This window comes from Ranitomeya imitator, chromosome 1 (assembly GCF_032444005.1).
Source record: "Ranitomeya imitator isolate aRanImi1 chromosome 1, aRanImi1.pri, whole genome shotgun sequence".
Taxonomy (NCBI): Eukaryota; Metazoa; Chordata; class Amphibia; order Anura; family Dendrobatidae; genus Ranitomeya; species Ranitomeya imitator.
Window position 1 is genome coordinate 90,417,354 of NC_091282.1, and position 16,562 is coordinate 90,433,915.

The window sequence follows — 16,562 nt, forward strand, 5'->3', positions numbered from 1 at the left end:
CCGGAAAAATCGGTACCGGAATTATCCGTGTCCGTGTGCCCGTGCGTTTCTGTGGCACATCAGTGTGGCACACGAGCGGCACACGTGTGCCGCCCGTGTGCCCACTGGGTACCACACGCACCGTGCAGGAGACAGCGCTAAAGTTTAGCACTGTCCCCTGCATCTGGTGCTGAAGCCGCGATTCATATCTTCTGTGCAGAAGATATGAATAATCCTTTTTTTTTTGTTTCTCGTGTTTAAAATAAAGGTCCATGTCCCCACCCCCTGTGCGCCCGCCCGCTGTTCTTAAAATACTCACCCGGCTCCCTCGCTGGCTGGCGCTGCTTCCTGTCCTGGCCGCACCTTCTACTGTATGAGTGGTCACGTGGGGCCGCCGATTACAGTCCTGAATATACGGCTCCACCTCCCATAGGGGTGGAGCCGCATATTCATCACTGTAAATGAGCGGCCCCAGGTGACATGGGCCTTTATTTTAAACACGAGAAAAAAAAAAAAGGATTATTCATATCGTCTTTACAGCACACGCTGCTGCACAGAAGATATGAATCGCGGCTTCAGCACCAGTGGGGCGGACAGCGCTTACTGTAGCGTTGTCTCCTGCACGGCACACGGACTGCACACGGACAACATCCGTGTGCGGTACGTGTTTTACACGGACCCATTGACTTTAATGGGTCCGTGTAATCCGTGCGCTCCCACGAACAATGACATGTCTCCGTATTTGGCACACGGAGACACGGTCCACAAAAAATCAATGACATCTGCACAGATGCATTGATTTGAATGTGTCTACGTGAGTCAGTGGCTCCGGGACATGAGGAAACTGTCACCTCACGTACCGGAGACCCTGACGTGTGAAACCGGCCTGACAGAGATGCACATCACCTGATTTACTTAATTGGTAGTTGGCTCTCAAGCCTGAACAGCTTGGAGTAGGACAACATGTGTAAAAAGTATCATGGGATCAAAATACAACTTGCCTAATAATTCTGCACACAGTGTACTACATGGAAAAGCGCATGACGCAGTACACACAGCGATGACGCCGTACACACAGCGATGACGCAGCACACACAGCGATGACGCAGTACACACAGCGATGACGCAGCACACACAGCGATGACGCAGTACACACAGCGATGACGCAGTACACACAGCGATGACGCAGTACACACAGCGATGACGCAGCACACACAGCGATGACGCAGCACACACAGCGATAACGCAGCACACACAGCGATGACGCAGTACACACAGCGATGACGCAGTACACACAGCGATGACGCAGTACACACAGCGATGACGCAGGACACACAGCGATAACGCAGCACACACAGCGATGACGCAGTACACACAGCGATGACGCAGCACACACAGCGATGACGCAGCACACACAGCGATGACGCAGTACACACAGCGATAACGCAGCACACACAGCGATGACGCAGCACACACAGCGATGACGCAGCACACACAGCGATGACGCCGTACACACAGCGATGACGCCGCACACACAGCGATGACGCAGTACACACAGGGATGACGCAGTACACACAGCGATGACGCAGCACACACAGCGATGACGCCGTACACACAGCGATGACGCAGCACACACAGCGATGACGCAGCACACACAGCGATGACGCAGCACACACAGCGATGACGCAGCACACACAGCGATGACGCAGCACACACAGCGATGACGCAGCACACACAGCGATGACGCAGTACACACAGCGATGACGCAGTACACACAGCGATGACGCCGTACACACAGCGATGACGCCGTACACACAGCGATGACGCAGTACACACAGCGATGACGCAGTACACACAGCGATGACGCAGCACACACAGCGATGACGCCGTACACACAGCGATGACGCCGTACACACAGCGATGACGCAGTACACACAGCGATGACGCAGTACACACAGCGATGACGCAGCACACACAGCGATGACGCCGCACACACAGCGATGACGCCGTACACACAGCGATGACGCAGTACACACAGCGATGATGCAGTACACACAGCGATGACGCAGCACACACAGCGATGACGCCGTACACACAGCGATGACGCAGTACACACAGCGATGACGCAGCACACACAGCGATGACGCAGTACACACAGCGATGACGCAGCACACACAGCGATGACGCAGCACACACAGCGATGACGCAGTACACACAGCGATGACGCAGTACACACAGCGATGACGCAGTACACACAGCGATGACGCAGCACACACAGCGATGACGCAGTACACACAGCGATGACGCAGCACACACAGCGATGACGCCGTACACACAGCGATGACGCAGCACACACAGCGATGACGCAGTACACACAGCGATGACGCAGTACACACAGCGATGACGCAGTACACACAGCGATGACGCAGCACACACAGCGATGACGCAGCACACACAGCGATGACGCCGTACACACAGTGATGACGCAGCACACACAGCGATGACGCCGTACACACAGCGATGACGCAGTACACACAGCGATGACGCAGCACACACAGCGATGACGCAGCACACACAGCGATGACGCAGTACACACAGCGATGACGCAGCACACACAGCGATGACGCAGCACACACAGCGATGACGCCGTACACACAGCGATGACGCAGCACACACAGCGATGACGCCGTACACACAGCGATGACGCCGTACACACAGCGATGACGCAGCACACACAGCGATGACGCCGTACACACAGCGATGACGCCGTACACACAGCGATGACGCAGTACACACAGCGATGACGCAGCACACACAGCGATGACGCAGCACACACAGCGATGACGCAGCACACACAGCGATGACGCAGCACACACAGCGATGACGCCGTACACACAGCGATGACGCCGTACACACAGCGATGACGCCCTACACACAGCGATGACGCCGTACACACAGCGATTAGTTCTCTTCAGGGGCCGGACCAGGGTCAGACAGTCACCGTCCCTACACAGTGACATCCGTGATGGCAGCAGGCCAGAGGTTGGAAATGAGGGCAGTGCGCCTCCCAAAGCCCCTCACCCCCAGCAATATACTGTGGGGTGCACATGGCAGTGTCATGGTGGTGGGGGGCACTGTCTGTCATGTGTGGTACCTGCAACTACCAGCATTACAACACTCTGGTCTGGTGCTTACTGCTGCTGGGACCCCCAAATATTCATAAATAAATACGGAACCCCCAGCTACCAGATGACAGAGCAGCCAATCCAGTCACCGCACACCCCCGTCTGTCAGTGCGGGGCTGGCGCCATATCCGCGCATGTCACTGTGCACCACCTGGGAGCCCCCGCTCCCGGCCCGTTGCCTGGCAACCTCCTCACTCGCAAGTTGTGGGCTGAAGCCCTTGCAGATACCTCGCCAGTAGTGGGACGTGCATTCTGATTGGCTGAGTCTTCTACTTCCCAGCTTTCCATTGGCTGCCGCTCTCTGGCCATACAACGTCACTTTCTCACACCATTCCATAGTGGAGTGCCGGCGAGCCGCCGCGATAGGTGGATGTGCGGTGCCGGTGGGCGTGTCCTGTAGTTCTTGCGGCGCCCGGTGCGCTCTCCTATTGGCTGGGGAGCGCTGTCAGTCAGGCGGCTGCCGTGTGGTGGCGCGGGAGGGCAGTGCTGTTATAAGGACTATACCGCAGGCACCGCACACACACAGTGCTGACGGTCAGCAGGTACCAGCACTGATCCGGGAGCATCTCCGCCACAGACAGGTGAGCAGAGTCTGCAGCTGGGGAACTAACAGTGCCAGCATGTCTCACTAGCCGCTTCTGCCTTGTCACTCTCCTCTCTGCTGTGTAACTATCCCGGGGCTGGCACTACAAGTCTCAGCATGTGGTGATTTACATGGTAGCAGATTAGGTGCTCATCCTGCCTTCCAGAACTACAGGTCCCAGCATAACTCCGCCTCAATGCTGCTCCACGTTGTTACGGAAGTCTCAGCCAGATTATTTAGCTGTGTGGCACCACAAGTCTCAGCATGCACTGATTATTGTTGTTGATTTTTTTTTCCAGTTGTGGGGGCACTGCAAGTCTCAGCATGTTTGTTTCGTCCCTTGTGAGTCTGCATTCTTGTATGGTTTGTAGACAACCTGTGGATCTTGTGCAGTCCAAGAACTACAAGTCCCAGCATTCCATTCTGCTTTGTTGTACAGGAGATTTCGAGAACTACAAGTCTCAGCATGAATTAATGATGTCCTCAGTGGGCTATCCAAATATGGGGGACTACAAGTCTCAGCATGAATTGATAATGCTTTTTAAGTGGCTCTTCTGCTTGTGAGGGGACTATAAGTCTCAGCAGTCATGGCTGGCATCCTGTGCTGGCTGTGAGCGGTGGTCAAGGCCCCAATTACCCCACCCCACCCCCAGCTCCTCACAGGAATCCCCCCTTTTTTATTTTTTTGTTTCCTCCTTATTGGCATTTGTTCCATATTGAAGCCACATTGGGTGGCACACGCGGGGTTACGGGAAGCCGGTCACATACAGAAAGGCTAATGTCTCCCCAGCTGTGACCTCTGGATCTAGATGCTGGAACCTGTAGTCCTACAACCCCAGTGCAGAATATATGGGCAGGTGAGCGATGCTCCTGGTTCCCGGCTAGGACTGTGTAATCCGCAGGTGTCTGTTGTCAGGTGGCCGCCATTCCACCCATCCAGCTGTAGTGTCCTGTGATCCCTCCTGGGTATAAGAAGCCGCAGAGGGCTCCTATCTTCCCATGTTACCCAAGAGCCTATAGACCAGCCCGGACCACCGATCACAAGAAGAAACCCCCCAGACCTAAAGGGAATCTTTCACCAGGATTTTGCTACCTCATCGGAGAGCATCCTGATGTAGGCACAGAGACCCTGATTCCAGTGATTTATCACTTAATTTACTGGGTGCAGCTGTTCTGACGCAATCTGAGTTTTTTAGATGTAGCAGAGCTGAGAAAGCGAACCCTGCCCACACCACAGCTTTCTGTGTACGTTGCCTATTGACAGCAGGGAGCAGAGTCAGACACCTTGGCACTCAGCAGCTGGTCCCAGCAATGATCATCTCCAGGTGATAGAATCTTCATTGTAAGTAAACAATAAGGCTGCTGTCACACTAGCAGTATTTGGTCAGTATTTTACATCAGTATTTCTCAGCCAAAACCAGGAGTGGGTGATAAATGCAGAAGTGGTGCATATGTTTCTATTATACTTTTCCTCTATTTGTTCCACTCCTGGTTTTGGCTTACAAATACTGAGGTAAAATACTGACCAAATGCTGCTAGTGTGACAGCAGCCAAATACACAGCCTAATAAGGGACACATAGTTGAATTCAGTGTTTTTAACCCCTACCTCATGCCGTCCTCAGATGACATAGCAAATACCTGCTGACCAGGGGTGAACAAGGACAGAATAGGGCCCATTGCATTATGAGAGGTCGATTCCACCTGCTGTGGAGGTAGAGCTGGGCCCTCTGTGGGGCGTACATAGAAATCAGGCTGCAGAATGGCAGAAGTTTAATTGGGCATTCATCCCCTCCCCGCCATTGACAGTACATGGCTGCCCTCACCCACCGGGCCGCGATGTGGCCGCACCAATGACCGATAAATGGAATCGGTGATCTGTGACACCAGTTCTGAATATGGCGGCAGCAGCAGCGGCCTCATTTATTATCATGGGGTCTGGTTAGTGCCTGGATTTTTAGAACAGAAGAAAACCCATTTCTACAGAACTTTATTTTCTTTGGTTTAAAAAAAAACAAACAAACCAGACCCTCTCAGTAATGCATCCGCCCCTCAGCTCCCTTCTCTTTATTATCACTTATTCCGTTCATCTGTTAGACCAGAAGTGCTGTCCGTGTGAACAGAGACTATTGTCACAGTAGAGATGAGACTTATCCCTTTTCTAAAAAAAAAAAATAATAATAATTTTAGGCAATGTTCACGCAATAAAATGTATATCTCACGAAATGATCTTTCTTTCCGGGGGGAGGGGGCGCTTTTCCATTTAACACTTATTGCATTTTTTATTTTTGCATATTATGTGCCCAGTACAAAGATATCATGGGGACATTGAGGTTTTTTTTTTTTAGTTGTTCGGCTTATCAGTGAAGTGCAGGGTCATTACCTCTCCTCTACTTGGATGCAGGCCTCATAGGTGACCGTGGACTGTGGACAGGGGTGGATTAAGGGTAGCCAGGGCCCCGGGCTGTTCACACACTGTGGGCCCCCCCAGTCATGTGACGGGGGTCATGTGACGGGGGGTCATGATATACCCGAACCAGATTATTCCAGAAAAAGGGCCGGGCCCTACTCTACTGTAACCTAGGAAATATTTGTTAAAATCTGCAATACAATTTAGGTATATCTTGACCAATAATATCACATACAAGGGACAAATACCACCGCACCATTTCCAGACCACATATTACCATACCTCCCAACTTTTGAAGTTGGGAAAGAGGGACAAAGTTTAGCAAATTTTAGGCCACACCTCTGACCACACCCATTCACTAGTCACACCCATATCCATGTCTCAACCACACCCATTTAGCACTGCTGATCACACTGTTCATAAAGGATAATTATAAAAAAAAAATATGGCCACACAGTGCTCGATACTGTATAATGACCCCACATGACCACATGATGCTCAATACTGTATAATGGCCACACATGATGTTCAATACTGTATAATGGCCCCACATGATGCTCAATACTGTATAATGGCCCCACATGATGCTCAATACTGTATAATGACTGCACATGATGCTCCATACTGTATAATGGCCACACATGATGCTCCATACTGTATAATGACCGCACATGATGCTCCATACTGTATAATGGCCACACATGATGCTCCATACTGTATAATGGCCACACATGATGCTCCATACTGTATAATGACCGCACATGATGCTCCATACTGTATAATGGCCACACATGATGCTCCATACTGTATAATGGCCACACATGATGCTCCATACTGTATAATGACCGCACATGATGCTCCATACTGTATAATGGCCACACATGATGCTCCATACTGTATAATGACCGCACATGATGCTCCATACTGTATGACCGCACATGATGCTCCATACTGTATAATGACTGCACATGATGCTCTATACAGTATATTGGCCGCACATGATAATGGCCACACATAGCTACTCCTACACACGCGGCTGCGCTCCGTAAACTTTGCATACACGGCTCCGCTCCGTACACACGGCTCCACTCCATACATCTCATACACACGGCTCTGCTCCGTTCACATTCAGGTCCGCTCCATACACCTCATACACGGCTCTGCTCCATACACCTCATACACACACGGCTCCGCTCCATACACCTCATACACACACCGCTCCGCTCCATACACATTGCACACACTGCTCCGCATACCTTGCGCACACACACAGCTCCGCTGCGTACACCTCATACACATACGGCTCCTCTCCATACATCTCGTACACACGCGGCTGTGCTCCGTACACCTCGTACACACGCGACTGTGCTCCGTACACCTCGTACACATGCGGCTGTGCTTCGTACACACGGCTCCGTACACCTCTTACACACGACTCCGCTCCGTACACCTCGTACACACGCGGCTGTGCTCCGTACACCTCGTACACACGACTCCGCTCCGTACACCTTGTACACATGGCTCCGTACACCTCTTACACACAACTCCGCTCCGTACACACGCTGCTCCGCTCCGTACACCTTGTACACACGACTCCGCTCCGTACACCTCGTACACACGCGGCTGCGCTCCGTACACCTTGTACACACGACTCCGCTTCGTACACACGCTGCTCTGCTCCGTACACACGCGGCTGCGCTCCGTACACCTCGTACACACGCGGCTGTGCTCCGTACACCCCGTACACACGACTCCGCTCCGTACACCTTGTACACACGACTCCGCTCCGTACACCTCGTACACATGCTGCTCTGCTCCGTACACACGCGGCTGCGCTCCGTACACCTCGTACACACGGCTCCGTACACCTCGTACACACGCGGCTGTGCTCCGTACACCTCGTACACACGACTCCGCTCCGTACACCTTGTACACATGGCTCCGTACACCTCTTACACACAACTCCGCTCCGTACACCTCGTACACACGCTGCTCCGCTCCGTACACCTCGTACACACGACTCCGCTCCTTACACCTCGTACACACGCGGCTGCGCTCCGTACACCTTGTACACACGACTCCGCTCCGTACACCTCGTACACACGCTGCTCTGCTCCGTACACACGCGGCTGCGCTCCGTACACCTCGTACACACGGCTCCGTACACATCGTACACACACGACTCCGCTCCATACACCTTTCACACACTGCTCTGATCCATACACCTCGTACACACACGGCTCTGCTACATCCACCCTGTAAACACCTCCTGACCTCACACATACGCTGCCTTACCCTCCTCCGGCGCCATGGCAACCAGCAAAGTCCTGTACACGGAGGTCCTCCTCCCGATCATGTGACAACTGACTCCTCCCATCCTGTGACCTCATCACAGGTCCTGTGCACAGAGCAGCCATTATGTGGTGTGCTGCTGTGCAGGCCTGGTGCAGGGACTCGGAGCTCTCAGCTGACCGGGCCCGGGGGCACACAAATGCCGGCGGGCATTCAGACAATTAGTGGAGGGTCAATCTGTGCGGTAGCCCAGGGCCCCCCCAGACCACTGGGCCCTGGGCTACCGCCCATATTGACCCTCTGATAGTCCGCCCCTGGCGCACACTGACCGCAGTGGGAGCTGTGTAGAGCTCCCCCTAGTGGCGGCATTTTAGTCACTTCGGCAGCACAATAACTGCGCCCCTAGGAGCTCCACGTCCACAGTCAGGGGCGGATTATCAGAGGGTCAATATGGGCGGTAGCCCAGGGCCCAGTGGTCTGGGGGGGGCCCTGGGCTACCGCACAGATTGACCCTCCACTAATTGTCTGAATGCCCGCCGGCATTTGTGTGCCCCCGGGCCCGGTGGGCAGAGAGAGGGGGCCCGCATTGGTTGGGAGGTGCGTGTATCAGCCGGTCAGCTGAGAGCTCCGAGTCCCTGCACCAGGCCTGCACAGCAGCACACCACATAATGGCTGCTCTGTGCACAGGACCTGTGATGAGGTCACAGGATGGGAGGAGGACCTCCGTGTACAGGACTTTGCTGGTTGCCATGGCGCCGGAGGAGGGTAAGGCAGCGTATGTGTGAGGTCAGGAGGTGTTTACAGGGTGGATGTAGCAGAGCCGTGTGTGTACGAGGTGTATGGATCAGAGCAGCGTGTGAAAGGTGTATGGAGCGGAGTCGTGTGTGTACGATGTGTACGGAGCCGTGTGTATGAGGTGTACGGAGCGCAGCCGCGTGTGTATGAGGTGTACGGAGCAGAGCAGCGTGTGTATGAGGTGTACGGAGCGCAGCCGCGTGTGTACGGAGCGGAGTCGTGTGTATGAGGTGTACGGAGCACAGCCGCGTGTGTATGAGGTGTACAGAGCACAGCCGCGTGTGTATGAGGTGTACGGAGCACAGCCACGTGTGTATGAGGTGTACGGAGTAGTGCCGTGTGTGTACGAGATGTATGGAGAGGAGCCGTATGTGTATGAGGTGTACGCAGCGGAGCTGTGTGTGTGCAAGGTATGCGGAGCAGTGTGTGCAATGTGTATGGAGCGGTGTGTGTACGAGGTGTACGGAGTAGTGCCGTGTGTACGAGATGTATGGAGCGGAGCCGTGTGTGTATGAGGTGTATGGAGCGGAGCCGTGTATGAGGTGTATGGAGCGGACCTGAATGTGAACGGAGCGGAGCCGTGTGTGTATGAGATGTATGGAGTGGAGCCGTGTGTACGGAGCGGAGCCGTGTATGCAAAGTTTACGGAGCGCAGCCGCGTGTGTAGGAGTAGCTATGTGTGGCCATTATCATGTGCGGCCAATATACTGTATAGAGCATCATGTGTGGCAATTATACAGTATGGAGCATCATGTGCGGTCATTATACAGTATTATTGAGCATCATGTGCGGTCATTATACAGTATGGAGAATCATGTGTGGCCATTATACAGTATGGAGCATCATGTGCTGTCATTATACAGTATGGAGCATCATGTGAGGTCATTATACAGTATTATTGAGCATCATGTGCGGTCATTATACAGTATGGAGAATCATGTGTGGCCATTATACAGTATGGAGCATCATGTGCTGTCATTATACAGTATGGAGCATCATGTGAGGTCATTATACAGTATTATTGAGCATCATGTGCGGTCATTATACAGTATGGAGAATCATGTGTGGCCATTATACAGTATGGAGCATCATGTGCTGTCATTATACAGTATGGAGCATCATGTGCGGCCATTATACAGTATGGAGAATCATGTGCTGTCATTATACAGTATGGAGCATCATGTGAGGTCATTATACAGTATTATTGAGCATCATGTGCGGTCATTATACAGTATGGAGAATCATGTGTGGCCATTATACAGTATGGAGCATCATGTGCTGTCATTATACAGTATGGAGCATCATGTGCGGTCATTATACAGTATGGAGCATCATGTGCGGTCATTATACAGTATGGAGCATCATGTGCGGTCATTATACAGTATGGAGCATCATGTGCGGCCATTATACAGTATGGAGCATCATGTGCGGTCATTATACAGTATGGAGCATCATGTGCAGTCACTATACAGTATTGAGCATCATGTGGGGTCATTATACAGTATTGAGCATCATGTGGGGCCATTATACAGTATTGAGCATCATGTGGGGCCATTATACAGTATGGAGCATCATGTGTGGCCATTATACAGTATGGAGCATCATGTGTGGCCATTATACAGTATGGAGCATCATGTGTGGCCATTATACAGTATGGAGCATCATGTGGGGCCATTATACAGTATTGAGCATCATGTGGGGCCATTATACAGTATTGTAAAGTAAAAAGGGCAGCACACTGCAGCGCCAAAACATGCAAACTTGAAAACACGAAATTTGAACTGCATTACTGCACTAGAAACATGAAAAATGAGAGCTTTTAGCACATAAAAATTGCCAATTTTATGTGTACCTCGTAGCCACTTTACGGTATCTCTCTTATACCAGGTCCTACGCTTGACCTACCTCGCTGAGAATAAACGTCTCCATCTGAATGGGTACATGTGAAACCTCTTCTTGGACTCAAATTCTCTCTCTGTGTGGAGGGGTATTGGACCTGCTGTAATTAAAACACCTGAAGCTAGGAGGCGGAGTGCACGATCAGAAGGCTAAAGAATACATTGCAAAAACCTGACCTGAAATGAAATTATACAGTATTGAGCGTCATGTGTGGCCATTATACAGTATAGAGCGTCATGTGTGGCCATTATACAGTATGGAGCATCATGTGTGGCCATTATACAGTATGGAGCATCATGTGGGGCCATTATACAGTATTGAGCATCATGTGTGGCCATTATACAGTATGGAGCATCATGTGGGGCCATTATACAGTATTGAGCATCATGTGGTCATGTGGGGCCATTATACAGTATGGAGCACTGTGTGGCCATTATACAGTATGGAGCATCATGTGTGGCCATTATACAGTATGGAGCATCATGTGTGGCCATTATACAGTATAGAGCATCATGTGTGGCCATTATACAGTATGGAGCATCATGTGGGGCCATTATACAGTATTGAGCATCATGTGGTCATGTGGGGCCATTATACAGTATGGAGCACTGTGTGGCCATTATACAGTATCGAGCACTGTGTGGCCATATTTTTTTTTTATAATTATTCTTTATGAACAGTGTGATCAGCAGTGCTAAATGGGTGTGGTTGAGACATGGATATGGGTGTGACTAGTGAATGGGTGTGGTCAGAGGTGTGGCCTAAAATTTGCTAAACTTTGTCCCTCTTTCCCAACTTCAAAAGTTGGGAGGTATGGTAATATGTGGTCTGGAAATGGTGCGGTGGTATTTGTCCCTTGTATGTGATATTATTGGTCAAGATATACCTAAATTGTATTGCAGATTTTAACAAATATTTCCTAGGTTACAGTAGAGTAGGGCCCGGCCCTTTTTCTGGAATAATCTGGTTCGGGTATATCATGACCCCCCCCCCCCCCCCCCCCCCGTCACATGACCCCCCCCCCCCCCGTCACATGACCCCCCCCCCCTGTCACATGACCCCCGTCACATGACCCCCGTCACATGACCCCCGTCACATGACCCCCGTCACATGACCCCCGTCACATGACCCCCGTCACATGACGGGGGGGGGGGGCACAGTGTGTGAACAGCCCGGGGCCCTGGCTACCCTTAATCCACCCCTGGTGTGCGCTATAACTACGGACATGTCCTATGCAGCCAGCTCCCTCTAGTGGCCGCTTCTAGGAGCATTTTGCAGCAAGTCTTGATCCTGGAAGACCTGACGGCAGTCGGGCCACACACGGTACAGCTGTGTGTCACATGATCCGATTGACCTTCGTGAAGAAACTACCTCGGCGTCACTGTGTGGGGGAAGTCGTCTTGCCCTGATTAAATATGGCGGCGTGAAGCCCAGTCATTGACAGTACCGCAGTGAGACGCAGCGCGCGTGCGCAGTGTGGGCGGTGCCGGCTATGTCAGTGCGGGCACGAGTGTGATGAGAGCGTGTGACCTCTCCGCGGAGTGAGTGCCGGCAGTGCCGGGGACACGGGCGAGCTGGCCGGGCGCTGCCTGCGGTAAGACGGGCGGCTAATGCTGCTGTGGCACTACAAGTCTCAGGTGGCCTCACACTCGCTGTAGTGTAATGTGCACAGTGACCTAATCCTGTGCAGCTGTCCTGATCTGCTGGGAGTTGTAGTGCTGGCATAGTGAAGTGGTGGGGTCCTGCGCTCCTGCAGGTGTATATAATAACGCGGAGTGGCTGGTCCTTGTAGTGCCGCACGCTCCGATACTGTCCGGTCTCTGTGGATTGTGGGGTTTGGCCTTTAGCATTAAACATCCTGATAATCCACAGACTACCAGGGATTTTGGCAGCCCCTCGGTGTGGCCCTGAGCAGCAGCCCTTCACAATCCACCTTAGTACTAGGGTTTTATGAGTAAAGGGGTTGTCAGTCCTTGTGGCACACGTCTGCAGTCACTGTGTGGGCGGTGACCCCAATGCTGCAGTTCTCCTGCTTCTGGCCACATTCCGACTAGACTGTTTCCATCCTTTCTCAATAGCCCTACACTAAGGCCGGACACGTCTAGTGGGAATGTGGCCAGGAGTGTGCGTGTCGCTGCTGTGGTCACATGATCTCCATCCCCGGAATCAGAGACTCCTGACTGAGGGATGTAAGGACTCACAGGACTGGAGGCCGGACACGTCTAGTGGGAATGTGGCCAGGAGTGTGCGTGTCTCTGCTGTGGTCACATGATCTCCATCCCCGGAATCAGAGACTCCTGACTGAGGGATGTAAGGACTCACAGGACTGGAGGCCGGACACGTCTAGTCTGAATGTGGCCAGGAGTGTGCGTGTCGCTGCTGTGGTCACATGATCTCCATCCCCGGAATCAGAGACTCCTGACTGAGGGATGTAAGGAGTTACAGGTCTGGAGGCCGGACACGTCTAGTCTGAATGTGGCCAGGAGTGTGCGTGTCGCTGCTGTGGTCACATGATCTCCATCCCCGGAATCAGAGACTCCTGACTGAGGGATGTAAGGAGTTACAGGTCTGGAGGCCGGACACGTCTAGTCTGAATGTGGCCAGGAGTGTGCGTGTCGCTGCTGTGGTCACATGATCTCCGTCCCCGGCATCAGAGACTCCTGACTGAGGGATGTAAGGACTCACAGGACTGGAGGCCGGACACGTCTAGTCTGAATGTGGCCAGGAGTGTGCGTGTCACTGCTGTGGTCACATGATCTCCGTCCCTGGCGTCAGAGACTCCTGACTGAGGGATGTAAGGACTCACAGGACTGGAGGCCGGACATGTCTAGTGGGAATGTGACCAGGAGTGTGCGTGTCACTGCTGTGGTCACATGATCTCCGTCCCTGGCGTCAGAGACTCCTGACTGAGGGATGTAAGGACTCACAGGACTGGAGGCCGGACACGTCTAGTGGGAATGTGGCCAGGAGTGTGCGTGTCACTGCTGTGGTCACATGATCTCCGTCCCTGGCGTCAGAGACTCCTGACTGAGGGATGTAAGGACTCACAGGACTGGAGGCCGGACACGTCTAGTGGGAATGTGGCCAGGAGTGTGCGTGTCACTGCTGTGGTCACATGATCTCCGTCCCTGGCGTCAGAGACTCCTGACTGAGGGATGTAAGGACTCACAGGACTGGAGGCCGGACACGTCTAGTCTGAATGTGGCCAGGAGTGTGCGTGTCACTGCTGTGGTCACATGATCTCCGTCCCTGGCGTCAGAGACTCCTGACTGAGGGATGTAAGGACTCACAGGACTGGAGGCCGGACATGTCTAGTGGGAATGTGACCAGGAGTGTGCGTGTCACTGCTGTGGTCACATGATCTCCGTCCCTGGCGTCAGAGACTCCTGACTGAGGGATGTAAGGACTCACAGGACTGGAGGCCGGACACGTCTAGTGGGAATGTGGCCAGGAGTGTGCGTGTCACTGCTGTGGTCACATGATCTCCGTCCCTGGCGTCAGAGACTCCTGACTGAGGGATGTAAGGACTCACAGGACTGGAGGCCGGACACGTCTAGTGGGAATGTGGCCAGGAGTGTGCGTGTCACTGCTGTGGTCACATGATCTCCGTCCCCGGCATCAGAGACTCCTGACTGAGGGATGTAAGGAGTTACAGGACTGGAGGCCGGACACGTCTAGTCTGAATGTGGCCAGGAGTGTGCGTGTCACTGCTATGGTCACATGATCTCCGTCCCTGGCGTCAGAGACTCCTGACTGAGGGATGTAAGGACTCACAGGTCAGAGCGGACTGCATTCTCTGCCAAGCACTGTTCTCTGCTGTCCCATAGACAATGAATGGGGCAGAGCATGTGCACCTTCCTGAGCTCAGTGGTCAAACCCTCAGAGATCAGCAGGTTTTCCCCTATTCTGTAAATAGCTTTTTTTTTTTTGGGGGGGGGGAGGCGCGGGGGTTCTGTCATTTTAAGATTTACATATTTCTATGTCTTATTGTAAGAAAAGAAAGTGTCCGCGTCTGTAATCCTTGTAAATGAGTGTCTGTCATTGTAGACACCATCCTACAATGAGGGTAATATGGCTGCCAGGGGTAGACCCCGATCCTGGCTGGTATCCTGCACGTGTGTACAGTGGACGCTTGTCTCATCAGCTGTCATGTCTGCCGTGTAGCAGTGTCACTCTCTGCAGAATGCCAGATTGGGCACACAATCCCTTTAGAGTAACCGTAAAGGGGTTTTGTTTTTGTTTTGTTTTTTCCATTGAGAAAGCTTGTGTTCAGCTTTACTTCTTAAGCCTCAACTTAGTCACTCAGTCCTAAAGACACGATCCTGAGGACCAGTGTGATATGGGCGTCCAGAGGCCCCGGGGTCTGCTGGGCATCCAGAGGTCCCCGGGACCGCCCCCAATCCTTTGCTACAGTTCAGATATAGGTGTACTACAATTATTCTGTGACATAAACCCAGACACTCCCATTTCTTCTGCTTCTTCCCCTCTGTCCAGACTGATCGCCATGCCTGGATCTCTTCCTGCCTCCGCTGAAGCTTCCTGGCCTAAAGATGTGGGAATCGTCGCTTTGGAGATTTACTTCCCGTCCCAGTATGTTGACCAGGAAGAGCTGGAGAAGTTTGATGGGGTTGGAGCGGGGAAATACACCATTGGCTTGGGTCAGTCCAAGATGGGCTTCTGCTCGGACAGAGAAGACATCAACTCCCTGTGCCTGACCGTGGTCCAGAAGCTGATGGAGAGGAACAACCTGTCGTACGATTGTATTGGAAGGTTGGAGGTGGGAACGGAAACCATCATCGACAAGTCCAAATCTGTGAAGACCGTCCTGATGCAGCTGTTTGAAGACTCTGGCAACACGGACGTCGAAGGCATCGACACGACTAATGCATGTTATGGAGGCACCGCTGCCCTCTTTAATGCCGCCAACTGGGTGGAGTCCAGCTCTTGGGACGGTAGGTTTTAGAGCAAAAAACTGAAAATTGTCTCTTCAGAGAGGAGGAGGACTAGAACTCTAGTGTCACCTATTGGAAGTAGCAATCCTAGAAGTCAATATCGACTCTTTATCATGCCTAGTCACATGACTTGGGATAAAAGCCAATCCAGAATCTCAATTTGCAGACACTGTTTCGGGATTCTGCCCCTCTTCAGTGCAAAGTGTGAGATCTGGTTTGGCTGATTGCGAGGCGTCTGACTGGGATCCGAGGGGTAACGTTTCTCCTTAAGGAGAGCACCATGTCAGGTATGCCGCGATGAGGAGCATTGCCACTTAAAAGTCTCCTCATCTCACATGCTTGAAATGTCTCCTCTCCATAAGGAGAAACGTTACCCCTTGGATCCCAGAGCAGAAAACTGTCACTCTTGCAAAAGTTCATGAGTCCGGCTCTAAATGCCATTGAGCACCTGGAGAGATCTTACAACTGC

At 52.4% G+C, this 16,562-nt stretch overlaps 1 protein-coding gene across 2 annotated transcripts in view; it reads left to right on the forward strand.

The window, feature by feature from the left end:
- The first annotated feature begins 3,574 nt into the window (after positions 1–3,574).
- The window catches only part of HMGCS1 (3-hydroxy-3-methylglutaryl-CoA synthase 1), a 29,208-nt gene continuing 16,220 nt past the window's right edge, over positions 3,575–16,562 (forward strand). Inside the window, exons 1-2 of one of the 2 annotated variants that reach the window (XM_069748727.1) lie at positions 3,575–3,745; positions 15,636–16,093. In XM_069748727.1, the coding sequence (XP_069604828.1) occupies positions 15,646–16,093 (448 nt within the window). In that variant the 5' untranslated portion in view covers positions 3,575–3,745; positions 15,636–15,645. Of the gene's footprint in view, positions 3,746–12,619; positions 12,736–15,635; positions 16,094–16,562 lie in introns of those variants that run through there. The other variant, XM_069748737.1, reaches the window with a different exon arrangement.